We start from the raw sequence: 20,643 nt of genomic DNA, 5'->3' as shown, positions 1-20,643 counted from the left end.
ATTGATGTATTAGAAACAAAGCACAGACCTGGATATAAAAAGATGGGGAAGGGAATCAGTCATACCCCTTTTAAATGAACTGTGAAGGTATTCTGTGTAAGTGACTAAATGAAATCATGGTAAACCTGAATCTGAATAGCAAGAGGGGGATTTGAATGACGCTACTACTGAATGCAAGTCTGAATGTTAATCACTGTGCCACCTAACTCAGTGATTGGTATGTGACCTTAAAGTCATGCCATGAGTGATCCACAAATAACAGAACAAGACACATACTGTAAATTGAGATAGTAAGACAGTAATACTCAAATGACCACACATAAGTAATACTGATCTTGCATGTATCATGCACAGTCAACAAATTGCACAGAAGGGGCTGAAGTGGGTGCCCAGCAGTTAACCATTATTCAGGCAGCAAAATCACTAACATGATACTATAATATAAACATTAAACAGATATGAGGACAGACAATCACTCACCAACAGCTGATTGATGGACAGAACAGAGAAACACATAGCAGCATTTACACCACTCCTTTTCCAGCTACTGCTCTTTTTCTCCTTTAAAGGCTCCCCCTCCCCCCCCCCCCCTCCCCCCCCCCCCCCCCCCCCCCACACACACAAAACAAAACTATTATTAGACTACTGCAGTGCCCATTTATGATCAATAATTATAATCATGTAATTGCTATGTCATATTTTACAAATCCCACTGATAAGACTAATAATCATCTGTAAGGTGAGAGAAATATCTGACACTACATTATAACTGCTGTTATCAGCACACAATTTTGAGGCACCAGTACTGCATTCTGGAAACTTTTTTAAAGCATTCTCCAGGACTGCTCTTCCAAAAGGAAATAGTTGTCAATTGATTTTATTGTGATTCTGCCCGTGTACAACAGGTATCCACTAACAAGCACATTTTTCACAGGAAAGAGGGTGAAATCTTTCAACATCTGCACTTCAAGTATAAGGTCTTTTTTTTCTCCTGTTACTGTAGCCACTGTTGCTGTAGCCACTGTTACTGTAGCCACTGCTTCCACATTCTTCCTTGATTACTTCTCCCAACGGAGTTAATTCTTTACATCTGGAGAGGTAATCTTTCTACACTCATTCTTTCAAGATGTTCATTCTAGTTTCTCCTATTTTCTTGTACTTTACTGAAGACATTAAATATATTCAGTTCTTCCCTAAGTTACAAAATTTGAAATATGTCAGTCACTTCTTGTGCATGCTGTTACTGTATTTGGAAATCTCACTTCTGCTGCTTGTGTGCAACTTACTTTATTTATAAGTCATGTTTCACTTCTGCAAACACTCATTGGGACTGACACTGTCTTACAAAATTTCTGTGATGTTTCTTTTGTTTTATTTTTAACACATTTGTTTATTGTTCCACACATTTTCCATACTTTGCTGTGCTTTCTAAAAGCAAGATAATTGAAGAGTCCAACAAGGGTAAGACTACACAACAGGCCATAACTTACTAATAAAGTTCCATTATATTCTTATGGCAAAAACTTAGTTCCTTTACTAAGATTATCGCTATTAACCTGACTCATTTTGAAAACTACAATAGCATTCACAAATATAACACCAGGGACAAAAATAATCACTCTTCATGACCAATCACCATAAATTTTGCAGCTATAAGAATATTTGAGAACCTCTGCAGTATGTTAAAATTGCTGAAAGATAACAAAAATAACTTGAAGGCTAATGAAACTATGAAATGGACTGCTGATTTCATTACTCAGTGGATATGTGCTCAAAAGCCCTGTGATGTAATAAAGCCTAACATAAGTTATGAACTTTCTGATACCATGGGGTATTGTTTTTTTTACATTTGTGAGTAAAGAAGCTCATATAAAACTGTGTTTTCCAAAATTCCATAGTCACATATTGCCATTGATATTTTGTGTAATTAGGATAATTTTGAAGCTTTAACAAGAAAACATTTAAATTTTTCTTCACTAAATTTTGTTGAATATGTGAATGTAAGATGCAAATAATTAAGTTCTTTGCATATAGATGTAACTTTTGTCCTCTCTCAACTTAGTGGGAAAGGTGTAAGAAGGCATTTAGGTTTTCATTATTGTAAGAAACAGATGAGTTATGTTGTAGATATCATAATGAGTTTATCATCATGAGTTTTGTATACAATTAAAATCTGGAAGTTGATGGATGTAAATTACCTCAATCAATCAAGTGAGATGTTTCAGAATATAGGAATTAAAACTATGAAAACTTTCTCATTTCATAGTTAGTGCCCCAACAGATATTTACAATCCTGGAAAGTTTTTATTTCTTTATACAGAAAATATCTGAGGCTATCATACCCCTGAAAGGAAGACAATGAGGTGAGCAACAGAATTAGCTAAATAAAAAAGTATTACATTCATTAATTTGGGCAAACCTACCAATATTAGTAACAAATAATGAACATTCAGCAAGTGGATACACCATGAGACAGTTATTCTTTATTGAAACGGCATGTTCCAACATGTATACAACTTGTGTTCTATCCAAGACAGATTTCTCCTATCCCATCTGATGGACTGACACATTAAAGCACAAGGCCACTTCAGCATGTGTCCATGGCCACAGTTCTTGATTTCTGAAATGTCACAATATTTGTACATGCCAGAGTAAATTTATGTCTGAATCTCACTTGCCACAAAAGATGCAGTTAACTAATACAATGGGCTTCACAGTTGTCCAGAAACCACATTAAACACTATGATGCCCTATTGATAGGGTGAAGTAGGTTTAGATTAGATAAGGAAAGAGGCAGATGTCATGAGAAATGCAAACTCTATTATGCTTACATATAAAATTTAGCTTTTGTGTCATTATCAAAAGATAAGAAATAAGAAAAAATATATATTAAGTGTTTGCAATATTTGTTTGGTCCTACACAGTTCTGTGTTGCACGTTTCTTTTCTTCTGATCCACATTTTTTCAAGGTAATAGAAAACGAATATGAATGACCACATTAATTTTGAATATACATATGTTTTTCTTTGTTATGACAATATTACAGTGAGAATCATACAGAAATGCATAAAATGGATAAGACACGAACATCCAGTGTTTGTGTTTGTTGACCAGCAAGTTATTTCCTCTGTAAAAATATGGTTCAGATTGTTGTTATTCTGTGTGATTACAACATTCAAATAGCATTTTCGGTCAATATTCTCAGAAAATATCTGTTATTTTCAAGTAACTAAAGCTTAAAAATCATTAAACTTCAGGATTTGGCCACATAAACAAAAATGCTCAGTTATTGGCTGAAGATCTGATGAACATCACACGCTAGACATAATGCGAAGTTATATGTGCAATATAGGAGCTTCAGTCAAACGTACTAGCCTTTTCTGTACAATTTCTGCAAACAGTTTTGCTATTTAGTGATGTAAAATGCATTTAAAACTTTTAAGTAACAACAGAAAGTAATTTTGTGAACACTGATAGTGGAACCCTTCAGACCGGTGATGCATTTATGCTCCATCCAATAAGAGTGGCATCACATGTAAGGACAGACATTCTTTTTCCTGATCTCTGCAACAACATCGAACTTGCTCAAAACTAAGGAACTGTAGAACATTTTGTAAATGGGTCCATATCTTGTATGCAGATTGTCGACTATCAGTTATGAATTATGATCCAAAGCACAACAAAATACTTGGCAAATCTTATTGCTGATTTTCTTGTGTACAAGACAACCCAGCAGAGATAAGGGTGTTGTGAGCTATGGTGCAATGGATAACACATCTGACTACAAAGCAGAAAATTTTAGGTACAAATCCTGGCAGGGTTGAAAAAAAAAAGTAAAACAAAAGACAAAAACAGCACTGATAAGAAATCAGTGAGGCAGTTGTTTTGATGGTAGAATGTATTATATATAGCTTTACATTAAATTTAGTCAGAGAAATGGATAAATGAGCACATAGGTATGTAATTTGCGACACACATTTCACTTTGGAAAGCACTGTTAGTGGCAAATGTATTATCTCATGCCTACAGTACAAGGTGTAGGATGAGGTATTGTTTGCAGAGAGATATAAATCTCTTACACCCTACATGTAACACAAATGTAAGGACTATGATGTTTGTGAGCAGAAATTAATGTCAGAGTCTGCAGCAGGCTTAATTCACCTTTGCATAAGATGACGAAAATTTAAACAATAAGATTCCTAGTTGGCCGTTATAAAGATAGAAAAGGATTGTTTCCAATAAAGTAAAAAGTGTGCGCTCACATTAACTAGGAATCCTCTTGGAAGGTGACATTTGAATGGCGACTGCAAATGTAAGTGCATGTAAATGGCAAGGAAAACTCAACAATACCTGGTTTCTGATCAGTGTGGTGAAGTTTTGTAATTACAATCATTACCACTGCAAGAGGACTGTTGAGTTACAAATGAGTTAAAATATTCCTTTGGGCCCGATTTGAGCCACCATTCTATGGATAGCTACTTATAAACCATTACAAACAACTGACCAACAAAGCTACGAAAGCATTAATGTAAATTTGGTTATAACGACATCCAATTCTTCTAATTTTCACTGTCCTTACTTGCAACAGTGGGAAAGTATGTCTCAGAGGTAAATTAATGTTAAGTTCAAAGTGCAAGACATTTTTAAATAATTTGTGCACTGACATGGTGGCATTTTACCAGTACAGTTCAACTACATTTTACCCATATTTTCGTTTTTTTGGAACACTAAAAAACAACTTCTCAAGTGTTTTTGTAGATGTATTTGTGCAATTTAGTACTACACACTGTTTGTTACCTATTTTCCAAAATGGAAATTCCAAAACAAGGTATCACTGTTAATGTGATTTACAACAGTAAAAGCAGCAAGCTAGCCAGTAATGTCACAAGCATCATCAAATGACTCAAAAGGAGTGTTTAGTGGGTTTTCAATGTAGTTTCATTTCACTTTGATTTTCTCCAAAAATACTGAAATTCAAGAGGATAGAAAGTATGTTATGAGCATAAAATAACACTATTAAGCATTTAAGACAATTTCCACAAAACAGTCAAATGCCCTACTGTGTCTAAACTGGCCTGACTTTAAACGTAAATTATGTTTTTAACAAAACTCTGTGGTCCAAGTTTTCATTTTCTACAATCGTATGTGTTAGTGTTAAGCTCCAGTATACTATCATCAGATTCTCATTAGCAGTATTAACAAAATACAACTTTTAGATCAATTAGATACAGCTGTGAAAGTTGACAGTCAATACTCAACATTTGTAGTTATGGTGGTAACGTAACAAGAGAGGGCTTTAGCTTGTCACTCATTTCAATTTCTTTATTATATGTGGACACTAGGCTCAGTGTTAATAAAAATAATAACCACTGCGTCCAACGACTGAACGATATATATCTGTTTTGGTACAATCAGAAACGTTTTTTTTTTTCCCCCAATTATTTCAGTTATGTACCTATAAAGGATTCAGTCATGAATTACATCATAGCTAGCTCATATTTGTCTTATATTTACATTAATATTTTAGTTCCTACATCAACCACAGAAGTTAAAACTGGTAGACACAACAAGCAGAATGGAACCTCACTCTTGGGAAAACCCTCAGCTATGTGCCCGTGCCTAACAGTTTTCTCTGGCCTGGCACCTAACAAAACTGGTGCCGGTCCAAAATTGTGAGGCTCTTGCGATTCATAGCAGAAGGTGTAAAGGAGAAGCTCTCCTGTCTGTTTTGCTAACGAATAATTGGTATTTGTACAGATGCCAGGAACTGTGCCAGTACACATGTATTAATTAACTGGCTCTTTCATGGCAAGTGGGATCAACACATATATTCACTCTGGTGCAAGGCATGTATTGAGACATTTCAGTAACAGAGAACTTTAGCCATGCACTCTTGCTGGAGTGGCCACTTGCTTTGATGTGCCACTACCTGTTAAACTGGGTAGGAGATATCTGCCTTGAATAGAATCCAAGTCATTCGATTTGATTATACCAGCCAGCCCAAGTGGGGTTTTATATGTGTCCTCATCTTCATTCACATCAACTTTGGGCTGGTTAGTGACTTTTGTTTTAGTTAAATGTTTAATGATTATGAACAACAGAAAAAACTTATCTGGATCTTAGTACAACTATGATAATGACTGTTAAACATGACTTGGTTCGAATATAGACATAGAATTTGGTTAATAACAGTAAAGGATTGTGATCACTGGCTTTGTCTGATCCTCCTCTGAATATATCATTACTGGTAGCTTAGCAACCCATTAAAATTTTACACCTGAATGGAAAGACAACCTCCATGCCAACCAGCATGTTGTTGTTCTGGTCTTCAGTCCTGAGACTGGTTTGATGCAGCTCTCCCTGCTACTATATCCTGTGCAAGGTTCTTCATCTCCCAGTACCTACTGCAACCTACATCCTTCTGAATCTGATTAGTGTACTCTCTTGTATCCCTCTATGATTTTTACCCTCCAGTACTAAATTGGTGATCCCTTGCTGTCTCAGAACATGTCTTACCCACCGATCCCTTCTTCTAGTCAAGTTGTGCCACAAACTCCTCTTCTCCCCAATTCTATTCAATATCTCCTCATTAGTTAAGTGATCTACCCATCTAATCTTCAGCATTCTTCTGTAGCACCACATTTCAAAAGCTTCTATTCTCTTATTGTCTAAACTATTTATTGTCCATCTTTCACTTCCATACATGGCTACACTCCATACATATACTTTCAGAAACGACTTCCTGACACTTAAATCAATACTCGATGTTAACAAATTTCTCTTCTTCAGAAACACTTTCCTTGCCATTGCCATTCTACATTTTATATCCTCTCTACTTCGGCCATCATCAGTGATTTTGCTCCGCAAATAGCAAAATTCATCTGCTACTTTAAGTGTCTCATGTCCTAATCTAATTCCTTCAGCATCACCCGATTTAATTGAATGACATTCAATTATCCTCGTCTTGCTTTTGTTGATGTTTATCTTATATCCTCCTTTCAAGACACTGTCTATTCCATTCAACTGCTCTTCCAAGTCCTTTGCTGTCTCTGACAGAATTACAATGTCATTGGCGAATCTCAAAGTTATTATTTCTTCTCCATGGATTAATACCTACTCCGAACTTTTCTTTTGTTTCCTTTACTGCTTGCTCAATATACAGATTGAATAGCATCGTGGAGAGGCTACAACCCTGTCTCACTCCCTTCCCAACCACTGCTAACCCTTTCATGTCCCATGACTCTTATAACTGCTATCTGGTTTCTGTACGAATTGTAAATAGCCTTTCGCTCCCTGTATTTTACCCCTGCCACCTTCAGAGTTTGAAAGAGAGTATTCCAGTCAACATTGTCAAAAGCTTTCTCTAAGTCTACAAATGCTAGAAACGTAGGTTTGCCTTTCCTTAATCTTTCTTCTAAGATAAGTCGTAGGGTCAGTATTGCCTTCAAACATTTCAACGGAATCCAAAGTGATCTTCCCCGAGATTGGCTTCTACCAGTTTTTTCCATTCGTCTGTAAAGAATTGGCGTTAGTATTTTGCAGATCCCAAAAATACTGATCATCTGAAACTCAATCTCACATAACATACTAAAAGCTTTGCGTCAAGGCAGTTGGTAGATGCAGTATTTCTTGCAAACAGCATACGACTCAGTACCACACCTATGCTTATTGTCAAAAGTTCGATTACATAGGGGAATCAAGTGAAATTTGTACTAGATTGAGGACTTTTTGGTAGGGAGTATGCAGCATGTTATCTTGGATGGAGAGTCATCATCAGATGCAGCATTAACTTTGGTTGTGTCCCAGGGACGTGTCTTGGGTCTCTTGTTGTTCATCTTCAATATTAATGAGATCTTGCGGACAATATTAATAGTAACCTCAGACTGTTTGCAGATGATGCAGTTATCTATAATGAAATGCTGTCTGAAAGAGGCTTCACAAATATCTTGATAAGATTTGACAGTGGTGCAAAGATGGGCAACTTGCTTTTAATGTTCAGTAATATAAAATTGTGCACTCCACAAAACAAAAAATTGTAATATCCTATAACTATAATATCAGTGATTCATAGTTGAAATGACTCAAATCATACAAATACCTGGGTGTAAAACTTTGTAGGGATAGGCTAACCTTTGGGTACAGCAGGTGGTAAACTTCGGTTTATTGATAGAATATTGGGGAAGTGCAATCAGTCTATGTTGTGACAGTGCCACGACATTTAACAGTGCTGTCACGACAATATGCGCAAATGGTGATAGAGGCGCTCCGCAAGTCGACTGAGCACGGGAGCGCCACCTAGCTATGAACGGCGCCGGCCGCATGTCACGGCACGGCAGTCAAATAAGAGATACTGAGTTGTTTTCATGTAACCAGCTATTGTTTCTAAGTGAGTGTGTTTGAATATCCACGCAATTATTGGTGATTAAAGGTTATAACACTTTTTGGCGACGAGGATGGGATATTTTCACTGTTTTGTGGATTTGTGTGTTTGTGACAGGGCAGGCATGGAACAGCTTATGCAAGCACTCATTGAACAACAAACACGGCTGACGGCTGCTATTCAGGCGTTGTCGACGTCGCTTACTCATCATCTGTCTTCCTCTTCTCCGCTTCCATTCCCTCCTTACGACGAGACCGCTGAAGACAGGGAGGATTATGAGAAGCGTTTGTGGCAACACTTCTTGGCTTTCGGCGTTGTCGACACTCCTATGTGTAAGTCGTTATTTCTATCTTGGATTTCCCCACGTATCTATCAGCTGCTATCTCAGTTAGCCCCTCTGCGGGAACCTGCCTCTCTGTCCTTCCAAGAAATGTGTGACTTATTGTCTAACTGTTACCGAAAAAACACCCACGTCGTAGCCGCCCGTGTGGCGTTCTACTGGTGTCGTAAACAGCCCCATCAATCTTACCGGGCTTGGGCGGCGGAACTACAATGTCTGAGTGGGAAATGTCAGTTTGTCACTGACACTCATCATGAGTCTTATGCTGATTCAATGGTTAGGGATGCTATTCTACGGCTTGCTCCTGATAAAGAAGTGTGGCAACGTGCCCTACAACTGCCAAACCCGGCGTTGTCAGAAGTTCTAAGCATCGCTCAATCCTTTGAAGTGCCTCACGCTGCTGGCGCGCAAATAGATGTGTGGTGTGATGTAGGCGCTGTACAGTCAACTTTCGACACGGACAATTTGCCTGTTTCACAGGAGAACAAAGATGTGGTGGCGGTTCACTCGCGTAAACAACGTCGCGTTGGGCCGCAATGTTCGCAGCGAAAACAGCAACCACAGAAGCAGGTTCGTTCCACACTTCCTTCTTGTCCACGTTGTTTCGTACAGCAAGACAGGGCCGCGTGTCCAAAACGTTGGGTCACGTGTAATTCATGTAGGAAAAAAGGCCACATTGCTTCTGTGTGTCAGTCCCCTAAAGTTGCTGTCAACGAGGATGAGGCATCGGACATGGATGTTAACTGTGTGCTTTCTCAAACAAATAAGTTGTTTGTTACTGTTCGTGTTCTGGATAAAGACATTCGCACGCAAGTGGGCACTGGCTCTGCAGTAACTCTCATTAATTCTCGCACTTATTTGGAGTTGGGCTCCTCTCCCTAGTCTCCAGTTACGCGAAATCTGAGAACTTTTAATAAACAGAAAATTCCTATCATTGGCCAGTTTGATGTTTCCACTGCCTACAAGTCTGCTGTTAGGGCCCTCACGTTTTATGTGGTGGATCATGCGGGCATTGAAAACCTGTTCGGTTATGATGCTTTCCAGTTGTTCAGGTTCTCCATTGATGATGGTGTGCACCTCATATCTGAGGATATTCCGTATCAGCAGCTGGATGGATTGTGTTCTAAATTTTCGTCCGTGTTCTCTGCTGGTATGGATCGTGCCAAGGATTTTGAAGCCCACATTACTCTTAAACCTAAAGCTCACCCTAAGTTTTTCCGGGCACGCCCTATTCCGGTGGCGTTGCGTGCACCTGTCAAGGCTGAGATAGACAGGTTAACAGCTTCAGGGATTCTCCTTCCTGTTACCTCCAACGAATGGGCATCGCCAATCGTGGTGGTTTCTAAACCAAACAAGAGTCTGCGATTGTGTGGTGATTTTAAAGCCACTGTCAACGCTCAGAGCCCTCATTGACACTTATCCTTTTCCCTGTCCTGAGGAGTTATTTACCAAGCTCGCTGGGGGCCAGTTCTTTTCCAAACTTGACTTATCGGAGGCATACCATCAGTTGCCATTGGATGCTTCTTCCAAGGAATTTCTCGTCATCACCACTCCTTGTGGGTTGTATCAGTACCAGCAGCGGTTACCATTTGGCGTTGCTAGCGCGCCGGCCATTTTTCAGCAGTTTTTGGAACAGCTCACGGCTTCCGTTCCCGGCGGCATAAACTGGATGACATTGTCGTCATGGGGGCCTCCACTGAGGAGCACCTTCGTAATTTGCGTTCACTGTCTCAGATTTTGCATTCGGCTGGGTTGAGGTGCAATCTGGACAAGTCACAGTTCTTCCAACCCTCCATTGTGTATCTTGGTTTCCACTTGTCCCGTGAGGGTATATGTCCTCTACGTCAGCACGTTGCGGCCATTTATGCTCTACCCCGGCCGTCTACAGTCAAAGAACTTCAGGCGTTTCTAGGCACCATTGCTTATTATCACAAATTCATTCCATCCGCAGCAGCAGTAGCTCATCCTCTGCATCAGCTGTTCCGCAAAAATGTCCCTTTCTGTTGATCCGACGAGTGTGCTCAGGCTATTGTCCACCTGAAGGCTCATTTGCAGTCGGCGTCTTGCCACATTCTGTCCGGGTCAGCACTTGGTTCTGGCAACTGATGTGTCACAGTATGGCCTAGGGGCTGTTCTCGCCCATCGGTATGAGGATGGGTCAGAACGACCCATCGCCTATGCTTCCAAGACCCTCAACGATGCGCAATGGCGTTACTCTCAAATAGATGAGGAAGAACGTTGTGTGGTCGAGGGTTTTCCACTTACAGGTTCGCAGGTCGCATTGGCTACTGCGCAGGACCCGGTCCTGCGTCAGGTGATCGGTTTTCTTCAACGGGGTTGGCCGGACAGGACCAAGGGCCGGGCATCGGATCCCCTTCGCAACTAGCATGCCTTACACCTTTGTCTGTCTCTCCGTGATGGTGTTGTTCTTCTGGCCACAGAAGTAGTCAGTGTGCTCAACAACTGGCTGCACCTCGTACAATGCCCTCTCCATGGCCTGATCCGGCGCAGCCATGGGAACGGGTGCACGCTGACTTTGCCGGCCCCTTCCTCGGTACTTATTGGCTACTATTGATTGACACCTTCTCGAAGTTTCCGTTTGTTGTTCGATGTCCGTCGCCCACCAGTGTGGTGACGACACTGACTTTGTCCAAAATCTTTGCACTAGGAGGTCTTCCATCCATGATCGTCACAGACAATGGCCCTCAGTTCTCTTCACAGGCCTTCCGTGATTTTTATACTGGACAAGGGATTTATCATGTTACAGCACCACCCTTACATCCGCAATCGACTGGGGAGGTCGAGCGCCTCGTCCGCACTTTCAAAAGCCAGATGAAAAAATTCCTTAGTGATTTTTCCACAAATGACGCTCTGCTGCAATTTCTGAGTTCTTATCGCTTCACGCCTCTGGGTGATCGCAGCCCTGCTGACCTCTTGTATGGCCACCAACCGCGCACTCTACTGCACCTTCTTCACCCTGTCAGGCCTTGTGCTGTCCCCCCTAGTGTGGGAAAATACTCGGTGGGCGCTGACGTGTGGGCACGAGGGTATGGATCTCACCCTAAATGGATTCCAGGGCTGGTCAGATTCTTGAAGACAGACCTAAACCATCCTGAGAAAGTCTACTAATAAAGTTTCAAGAACTGGTTTTAAGTGATGATTCCATGAATATACACCAACTGCCTACATTTGCTCATGTAGGGATCATGAGGACAAGATTAGCATAATTACAGCACACACAGAATTCCATGAAATGTAACCATCATCTCATTCCAAAGTGTCAGAAATGTCCAACTAACACATCCACACTGCAGCATGTCAAATTTTATTACTGTCTTTGTTCACCGAATCTATGACACCAATGATGTAGAAAAGAATGTATCAGCCATGAAGAGTTTAAAAAACCAAGAGAAAAATAAAACTACAAAGTAGTTGGTTGGCTATTACTATAGTTGATCTGTCTCGAGCTGAATGCAATATTTAACAAAATAATGTCAAATATGCACAACATCCTATACTGGATTAGATATATGGATGACATCTTCTGTGCCTGATAGAAAAACCAAACAAAAAAATTGACCAGTTATACACAGACACATATTTTGTTCATGATAAGATACATTTTATAATAGAGAAAGAGCAAAATAGACAGTTAAATTCCTTGGACATCACGATAAAGATTCAAAACATCCAACACACATTTGACATATACCAAAAACCAACAACAGACACAATTATACATAAGACACCAGAACACCCCAGTTCTCAAAAGCAGGCACACTTAGATACATAGTCCACAGACTAAACACAGTACCATTAGACACAATCACAAAAAAGAAATGACTACAGTAATACAAATAGCCACAAACAATGGATACAAATAGATCTTAGTAACAAAGCTGAACAAGAAAATCAAGAAACAGAGAAGAACAAACACCCAGCTTTTACCAACACAAGGAAAAAATTACACACAAACCAATACATAAAATACAAGAATAGAAACAATACAAAGTGTGGAAGAGGCAGAAAGCAAAAAGATGGTATACGATGACATACAGCCACAAATACACACAGAGAATATCCAATATTTTCAAAAAACAAGGCCTAAGAATAGCCCACTAAACCAACAACTCAATTCAGAAATGCCTCCCAAAAACGATTGGAAAAACTGATCTATATCAGAAATATAACAACTGAAATGCATTACATCTGATGGAAGGTACATAAATCAAACAAGGAGAACATTTGACACCAGATATAAAGAACATGTAACAGCATGGAAGTATAGGACAAATCATTCAACTTCTGCAGGACACTTACACCAACACCAACAAAGTAACAGCCAGAGACACAGACTAAGAAATCATAAGGCTAAACAACAACAAAAAACACTTCCTCATCTTACAAGAAAACTTCCACATCCAAAAAACCATAACAGAACAGAAACAACTCATAAATGATCAGGCCAAATTAGCACACCACACACTCTTTAAACTGATTGACCACTCAATATAACATTAAATGTACACATAACATTAAATGTACACTACCATCTCCTCCCCAATTCTGCCCTATAATCACCGTCCAGGCCAATCCCGGCTCCACACCCCTCATCCCCTCTAAAAGAAGAGAAATTTCACTAAAACACACACGCACACGCACACACACACACACACACACGCACACACATGCGCGCGCGCGCACACACACACACACACACACACACACACACACACACACACACACAGAGAGAGAGAGAGAGAGAGAGAGAGAGAGAGAGAGAGAGAGAGAGAGAGAGAGAGAGAGAAGAAAAGGAAACAAACAGACATAAACACTGTTGCAGTGCGGAACGAGAAACAGTTTAAGAAAGTGAAGCATAAATAATGCAGTGTAAGAAATACTGCATAATCGCAAAAACTGTCGAGTGCAAATGGGAAACGAAGGCTTTTGACACTAGTCACAGCTATCAAGGAGGGAAGGAACAGAATATGTAAAGAAACACTATAGGTAACTTGCACACCAACTTTAGAAACAAAACTCTGTTTTTAACCTAAAACAATCAAAAATGTTCAAACGCATCCATTTTTAAGAATATCCATAGAAGATGCTTCATAAATAAAAGCAAAACGCATCTGGTGTAATGCTTTATAATTAAACAGCAGTCAGCTCAAGACAGATAACTTATAGTAACACATTTTAACAGCTGCTGCGGAAAATGACCACGCAAACAAACATAGTTGGGAGTCTGTTTATGAAATCCACATAGTGTTTACTTAAAAAAGCATGTATCACAAAGAAAGCTGTTGTTACTGGCTTTGATATTTGATGGTGACTATTTTCCTGACAAGTGTTATGGTGGAAGTAAGACCTATCCGTTAAACTGGTTTTCCTTAAAATCTGATTTTATTTGAATCTCAGCGTTAGTCCAGCTGGCATGCCACTATCTGATTTTTGTAAGATAACCTGGGGCATATTTGAGTTAACAATATGTTGATAGCACTGTGGCTCCTTGCTTGTTGTGTTGTGTAACAAGCAGTAAAGCACTGCAGTTCAGTATAACTAAATGGCAAGATGTCCCGCGAATCCTGCACCCAACTGAACAAGCATTAGTTAATATTTTTAAAGTCAAGTTTGCGTACACTGAGGTGACAAGTCATGGGATACCTCCTAATATTGTGTCAGACCTCCTTGGAGATCAGTGTTAAATGCCCTAGTGACAATGAGGTCATTAGAGATGGAACACAAGTTCAGATTGTGTCAAGGATGGGGTACAAAATTGGTCCTGTCCTTTCAAAGGAACCATCCTGGCATTTGCCTTAAGCGATTTTGAGATAAATCATGGAATAGCTAAATCAGGATGGCCGGACTTGGGTTTGAACTGTCATCCTCCCAAATGCAAGTCCAGTGTGCTAACCACTGTGCCACCTCACTCAGTTGGACCTCCTATTGTCCAGCATAATGCAGCAACTCAGTGTGGCATGGACTCAACAATTTGTTGTACTGTACGTCCCCTGAAGAAATATTGATCCATGCTGCCACTGGAGCCATCCATAGCTGGAAAAGTTTTGCATGTGAATGATTTCTTACATGAACTGACCTTTCAAATATGTCCCATAAATGTTCAGGGGGATTCATGTCAGGCCATGTGGGTGGTCATATCATTTGCTCAGACAGTCCAGAATGTTCTTCAAACCAATTATGAACAACTGTGGACCGGTGACAAGGCACATTGTCACCCATAAAAATTCCATCATTGTCACCCATAAAATTTCCATCATTGTTTGAGAACATGAAGTACATGAAGTACATGAAGTACATGAACGGCTGCAAATGGTCTCCAAGTAGCAGAACATAATCATTTCCAGTCCATGATCAGTTCAGTTGGACCAGAGGACCCTATCCACTTCATGTGAAGCCACCACCGGCTTGCACAGTGCCCTGTTGACAACTTGAGTCTGTGGTTTCGTGGAGTCTCCACAACACTGAAACCCAACCATCAGCTCACATCTATGGTTTTGTGGGGTCTGCACAACACTCAAACCCTACCACATCAGCTCTTAACAACTGAAATCAGGACTCATTTGACCAGGTCATAATTTTCCAGTTATCTACGGTCCTATGAATATGGTCATGAGCCCAGGAGAGCCACTCCTCATGATATCATGTTGTTAGCAAAGGCACTTGCATTGGTTGTCTGCTGCCGTAGCCTGTTAACGCCAAATTCTGTCGGCCATTAAATGAAGGCCATCAGTAGCTGTGTCACCCTGTTGAGAGGCAGTGACTGAAATTTGGTATTCTCGGGCACAATCTTGACACCTGGAATACTGAATTCCCTAATGATTCCTGAAATGGGATGTCCCATGCTAGCTCCAACTAATTCACGTCATGGATCCATAATCACACCAGAAACCTTTTCACATGAATCACCTGAGTACCAACGGCAGCACTGCCAATGCACTGACCTTTTATACCTTGTGTATGCAATACTACTGCCATTAGTATAGGTGCATATTGGTTTCCCATGACTTTAGTCACCTCATGTAAAAAGTCGAAGAGAAGTAATGATTCACCTGAAGATGAACTGTACACATAATGTCATGGTTACAAATCTCTGGATCCCGTTTCTGCTATTCCATCATAATAGAAACACTCACACAAACCAAGACCTAGGTGGTCACTTTGATCATAACATCATTGACTGTTGGTGAATACATAGTTTTAGAGTGTCGCAGATGGAGGAGGAGGGTCTACAGATTGAGAAACAAGGTAGGGGTAGCAAAGTTCTGGAAGGAAAAAAAGTCTAGAGAGCAGGGTCTCAATGACATTGGTAAAACTTTTAATAATATTGGAAACAAATGACACAATACTGAGACAGAAGAGAATTGGAATGGGAAATGAAAACAAAGGATAATTTATGCACTGGGAAGTGGGCATATATGAGGATGAATTTGATTTCAGTCTTTCTCGGTGTATTCCACTTATGAATTCTTCTCGGGTTATCAGCCGAGTGGTGGCATCACCTTATTGCAACATTTCAATGAGTTTCGTACCCATCATCTTCTGGTGAGGATGAAGACTTGTGGAAGAATGACCGAGGGGTTTACTGAATGAAAGGCAGCCTGAGGCACAACTTCCCAGAGTTACATTTCTGAGGAGGAGGAGGAAAGTGTGGTGGTTGTGGTGGTGGTGGTGGTGGTGGTGGTGGGGAGTGAGTGAACTCAAATGGCAATAATATTGTAGCAGCTTCTGCACTCATAACTATTGCAGTGTGTAGCAAGGTAGGCAGTTGGACACTTTGCAAATTGGCATAGTTTGATGATATCCATTCATGTACATAGACAGCTGGTTATTTACCATGCGAAGATAGTGTTGAACAGTGCTTGTATCAAGACTTGTACATGACTGGAGTGCTTTCACACGTGGCCCTGTCTTCAATCACATAAGAAGCATCCGTGAGAGCAGTAGGATGTACTGGCTGAATATACAGAAAAAGTCTTGTACCTGAGTCATCCAGAGGGCAAACCCAAGCACTGTTGGATTAGGAGATGAAATTTCATGGAAAGGGATAGGATAATGCACAGGTTGAGTGAGAGATGGAATATAACTTTGAGAGGAGGCTTGGGGTCAGCCCAGGAATTTGAGCTCAGTATTATTAATTTCATATCACTAGGAGAGGTAACCAAAAACATAATGAAGATCACAGGATTTCTAAAGATCTGAGTATAGGTGACAATTTAGAATTGGCATTTGGGCTACAAGAAAAAATTGATGCTGAGATTTGTTTATGGCTAATCAGGGAGAATGTTGTCTGGCTCTAAAGAAATTTGTAAAGTTATCAGCATGTTGAGATAGACTGGGAGGGAGGGATGTTTTGATATGGAGAAGATAACTGTTGTCAAAATAGAGATAATGTTGGTCATTAACGTGTGTGTGTGTGTGGTTGTGTGTGTGTGTGTGTGTGTGTGTGTGTGGGTGGGTGGGTGGGGGGGGGGGGGGGGGGGGGGATGGTGCACGTGCTACCGAGTGGAAAAGGGGAGTGTTTGTGAGTGTTGAAAAGAGGGAAGCTCAAAATCCAATGAAATTACCTGTTCCTTACACATGCCTATGCATCACCCATCATTAACCTGCTGGTGACCAGTTTCTTGTCATAATTTTTTTGTTTTGTTTTTGTTCAAGTGTTTTGATTATTGCAAATACAGAGTCTGCCAGAAAAATGTATACACATCTTAAGGAACAAAAAGTATTACTTATGCGTTTATTTTACATTTAATAATTGATCACACATGTTGTGCAGCTTTCAGTTTAGCACATGATTACTTTTATTTGTTCAACATTGCCATACACATAACAGAACAATGAGCGTTCATTGCAACTACGTCAATGTTACACTGGAGATCGCTGCACATGTCACTGTAATCTCCTGTCGAAGTTCCTCCAACATGTGTGGCTTACACTGATAGATGTTATCTTTCACAGTTCAGCACAAGTGAAAGTCCATAGATGTTCGATCTGGCGACCATGGAGGGAACTCAATGGGCCCTCTCCATCCAATCCAATGCCCAAGCTCATACGGCTAGGTGGTAGTGTAGTGGCACTCCATTCTGTTGGCAGACGACCACTTCTTCAGCTCCATAAAGCACATGTGTACCTGGCAAAATTAATGTGCGTATCATTTCCAGGTACACTTCTCCAGGAACAGTAGCATCCAAGAAAGAGGGTCCTACTAAGCCTTTAGATGATACTCCACACCACACATGAACCCCTGGTAGATTGACCGCTTTATCCACATAAACATGTGGATTTTCTGGTGTCCAGTACACACTGTTATGCCGATTCATGGGCCCATTAAGTTCAAATTGTGCCTTGTCACTCCACAATACCAAATTGTTCGTCATCAATTACCATTTGCTGATACCATTCACAAAATTGCATTCGCCGATCAGGATTGTCGTCATTAATCACATGCACTAATAATGGAATGTAAATTTTCCACTTTGCAGCTTTCAGAATTCTTTGTACACTTGTACTGCTAACCCCCACTGCACGTGCGCATTTTGGAGCAGACTTCTTTGGAGAATTAACAAACGTTACCAATACAAGAGCCAATGATGCAGGACCTGCAGCTGTACGCTGTTTTCCTGATCTTTCTTTGTGAATATCACAAATCAGTCCATGCAATTCAAACTTGTCAATAATGTGTTTAATTGTTAGGCGGGTTGATGATTCTGTTTCACTCTCCCGTCTCCACTGATGCTGCATTTCAACGGCATTATCAAACTTGAAAAACCACTTCACAATTCATTTTCGTTGCTTGAATGCCAAGCGTGCTCCAGCCATATTATTTTCTCAATACCGAGATGAAAGTACTAACATCTGTTGAGCCAAAGACCTTACTACAACACACTCATAACTCAAATCGAATGACACTATCAATATCTTGATAGAGCCTGACAAAGACTGTATACATTTTTCTGGCAGACTCTGTAGTGTAATGCGCCATCTGCAGCTAAAAAAATTGTATGTAGTTTCTGGAATAATTTCATAATTCTGGAAAACCTCCCCTCACCCCTTTTAATTATTTTTACCTGGCACTACTGTTTCTTTTCATATGTTGAAGATTGTCATGTATACTGCTTCAGACACCATTCAAAACAAAGACCAATCAAGATTGACCAAACAGAACTCATTTCCTTCCTTAGCTCTCAAAACTTCACTAAATTTTATATTAGTAATTAAAAATTGTACCATACCACAAAACTCAATAACAAGGGCAAAGACACCTCCACCTTCTTGTACATTACAAGAACAAAATGAAATTTTTATAGGAGATAAAGTTAGCACAGTGTCAATACATAATTTCAACCATCTGTTGTACCTTAAGAGCTCATTCATGTTCGGATGGACAACCTTCACAGCAACGGGTAGAAGATCATCATCAGGCATACCTAACAAATACAGCAAAATCTACACAAGTAAGTGGTGTGACTAACATCAGTTTAAAGATTTATATATACATATGATTTAAGATACATAATTCAATATGTGAAAACTCCTTACTTCAATGAATTAAGGATCAAGTTTGTACAAATGTAAATAGAGAGCAAATATATAGCTTCAAGTTCAAAAGATGGCAATGATTAACTATGTAACCCGATAACACTCTAAGCTACACACAATATCAGTTTATTTTCAACTGTGGTATTACAGCTACTAGTATTATTTAATAACATCCCTGCATGAAGAACAGTTTAGTTATTGCTCATCAGTAGTCTTCCTAACATTTGAAAATTGGGTTATTGTCATTCAAATGATTTTCTTTTTCTTTGACATTCATCCTCTTACTGAGAGGTGGTCACAGAAAACATTCACAACAACAATTACTGAAGAAAATTGCAGAACTGCTGTTACCTAATTTAATAATCATTGATATCATCCCAATAAAATCACAGGAGCAACTTCTCATACCCCAAAAAAATTCAATAAAAATATAATTTTAGTATTAAAATGTGGAAAACAAAACAACATGTATCACATACAATTTTACTGTATCTTATTAACACAATTTAATAAAATCATCTTGGCTGAAACAGAGACATGCGAACAGAATGCATTACATGACAGTGGATGAAGTAACTTGAACTCATTACTGGTAACATGAATGTGTAAAGACAGTGTCATCAACCATACTGCAGAAAGTAGTTACCAATTTAGAAACACTATGAAGTAATTAGCCAGTGAAGTTTGAACTAATTGCTGTGGCATGGAGACCAAGAAGATTTTATTGGTCACCTTAATCATCCTAAGTGAAAAGAAAATCTGAGTATATTTGATAATAAAACTTTTTCTAATGAAACTAATCACTTCCTTTCAGGACTAATACTTAATGTCCACTATTAAAACACCATGCCTTCATAACTGCTGATCATAACACTGCTTTTCTCTAGATGAATCATTCCTCTAATTTCATTCTTTGTTCAACATTTGTGTGTAACAGTAATTAATTTATAAGCAGTGCTAATATACAATCAAATACTTTATTTTTTCTCTCAAAGGTAAATATGAAAAGTGTGTCTTATCAGACACAATAATCACTCAAACAATACGGTCTTATACAAAACTTTAAACTATTATTACACACCAAAAACTTCAAGGTAAACCTGAAATACTCCAGACAAAGAAATCATTCAAACATATTCAAGGATAAACTGAAAAAAAGAGTGTATGAGGTCACATAAACAATGACTGAAAACTGATAAATGCAAGACAGCTACGAACGATAGTTAAGTGCTTTGATATGAAAGTAGGTATAGTGAACAGTGGAAATTTGATAGAAATTTCTCTTAGCAACAATAAATAAATGGAACAAGCTCATTTCCATAATGAATTGAAATGTCTTAGGAATTAAAAGCTGCATGAAAATCTG

At 39.4% G+C, this 20,643-nt stretch overlaps 1 protein-coding gene across 1 annotated transcript in view; it reads right to left on the bottom strand.

The window, feature by feature from the left end:
- Positions 1-20,643, bottom strand: part of LOC126353752 (uncharacterized aarF domain-containing protein kinase 2-like) — a 97,161-nt gene that overhangs the window by 44,818 nt on the left and 31,700 nt on the right. The window contains exon 4 of the mRNA XM_050002806.1: positions 19,096-19,165. Within this exon, the coding sequence (XP_049858763.1) occupies positions 19,096-19,165 (70 nt within the window). The remainder of the gene's footprint in view (positions 1-19,095; positions 19,166-20,643) is intronic.

The sequence above is a fragment of the Schistocerca gregaria genome, chromosome 3, assembly GCF_023897955.1.
Source record: "Schistocerca gregaria isolate iqSchGreg1 chromosome 3, iqSchGreg1.2, whole genome shotgun sequence".
Lineage (NCBI taxonomy): Eukaryota > Metazoa > Arthropoda > Insecta > Orthoptera > Acrididae > Schistocerca > Schistocerca gregaria.
This window is presented reverse-complemented; position numbering and strand designations above follow the sequence as displayed.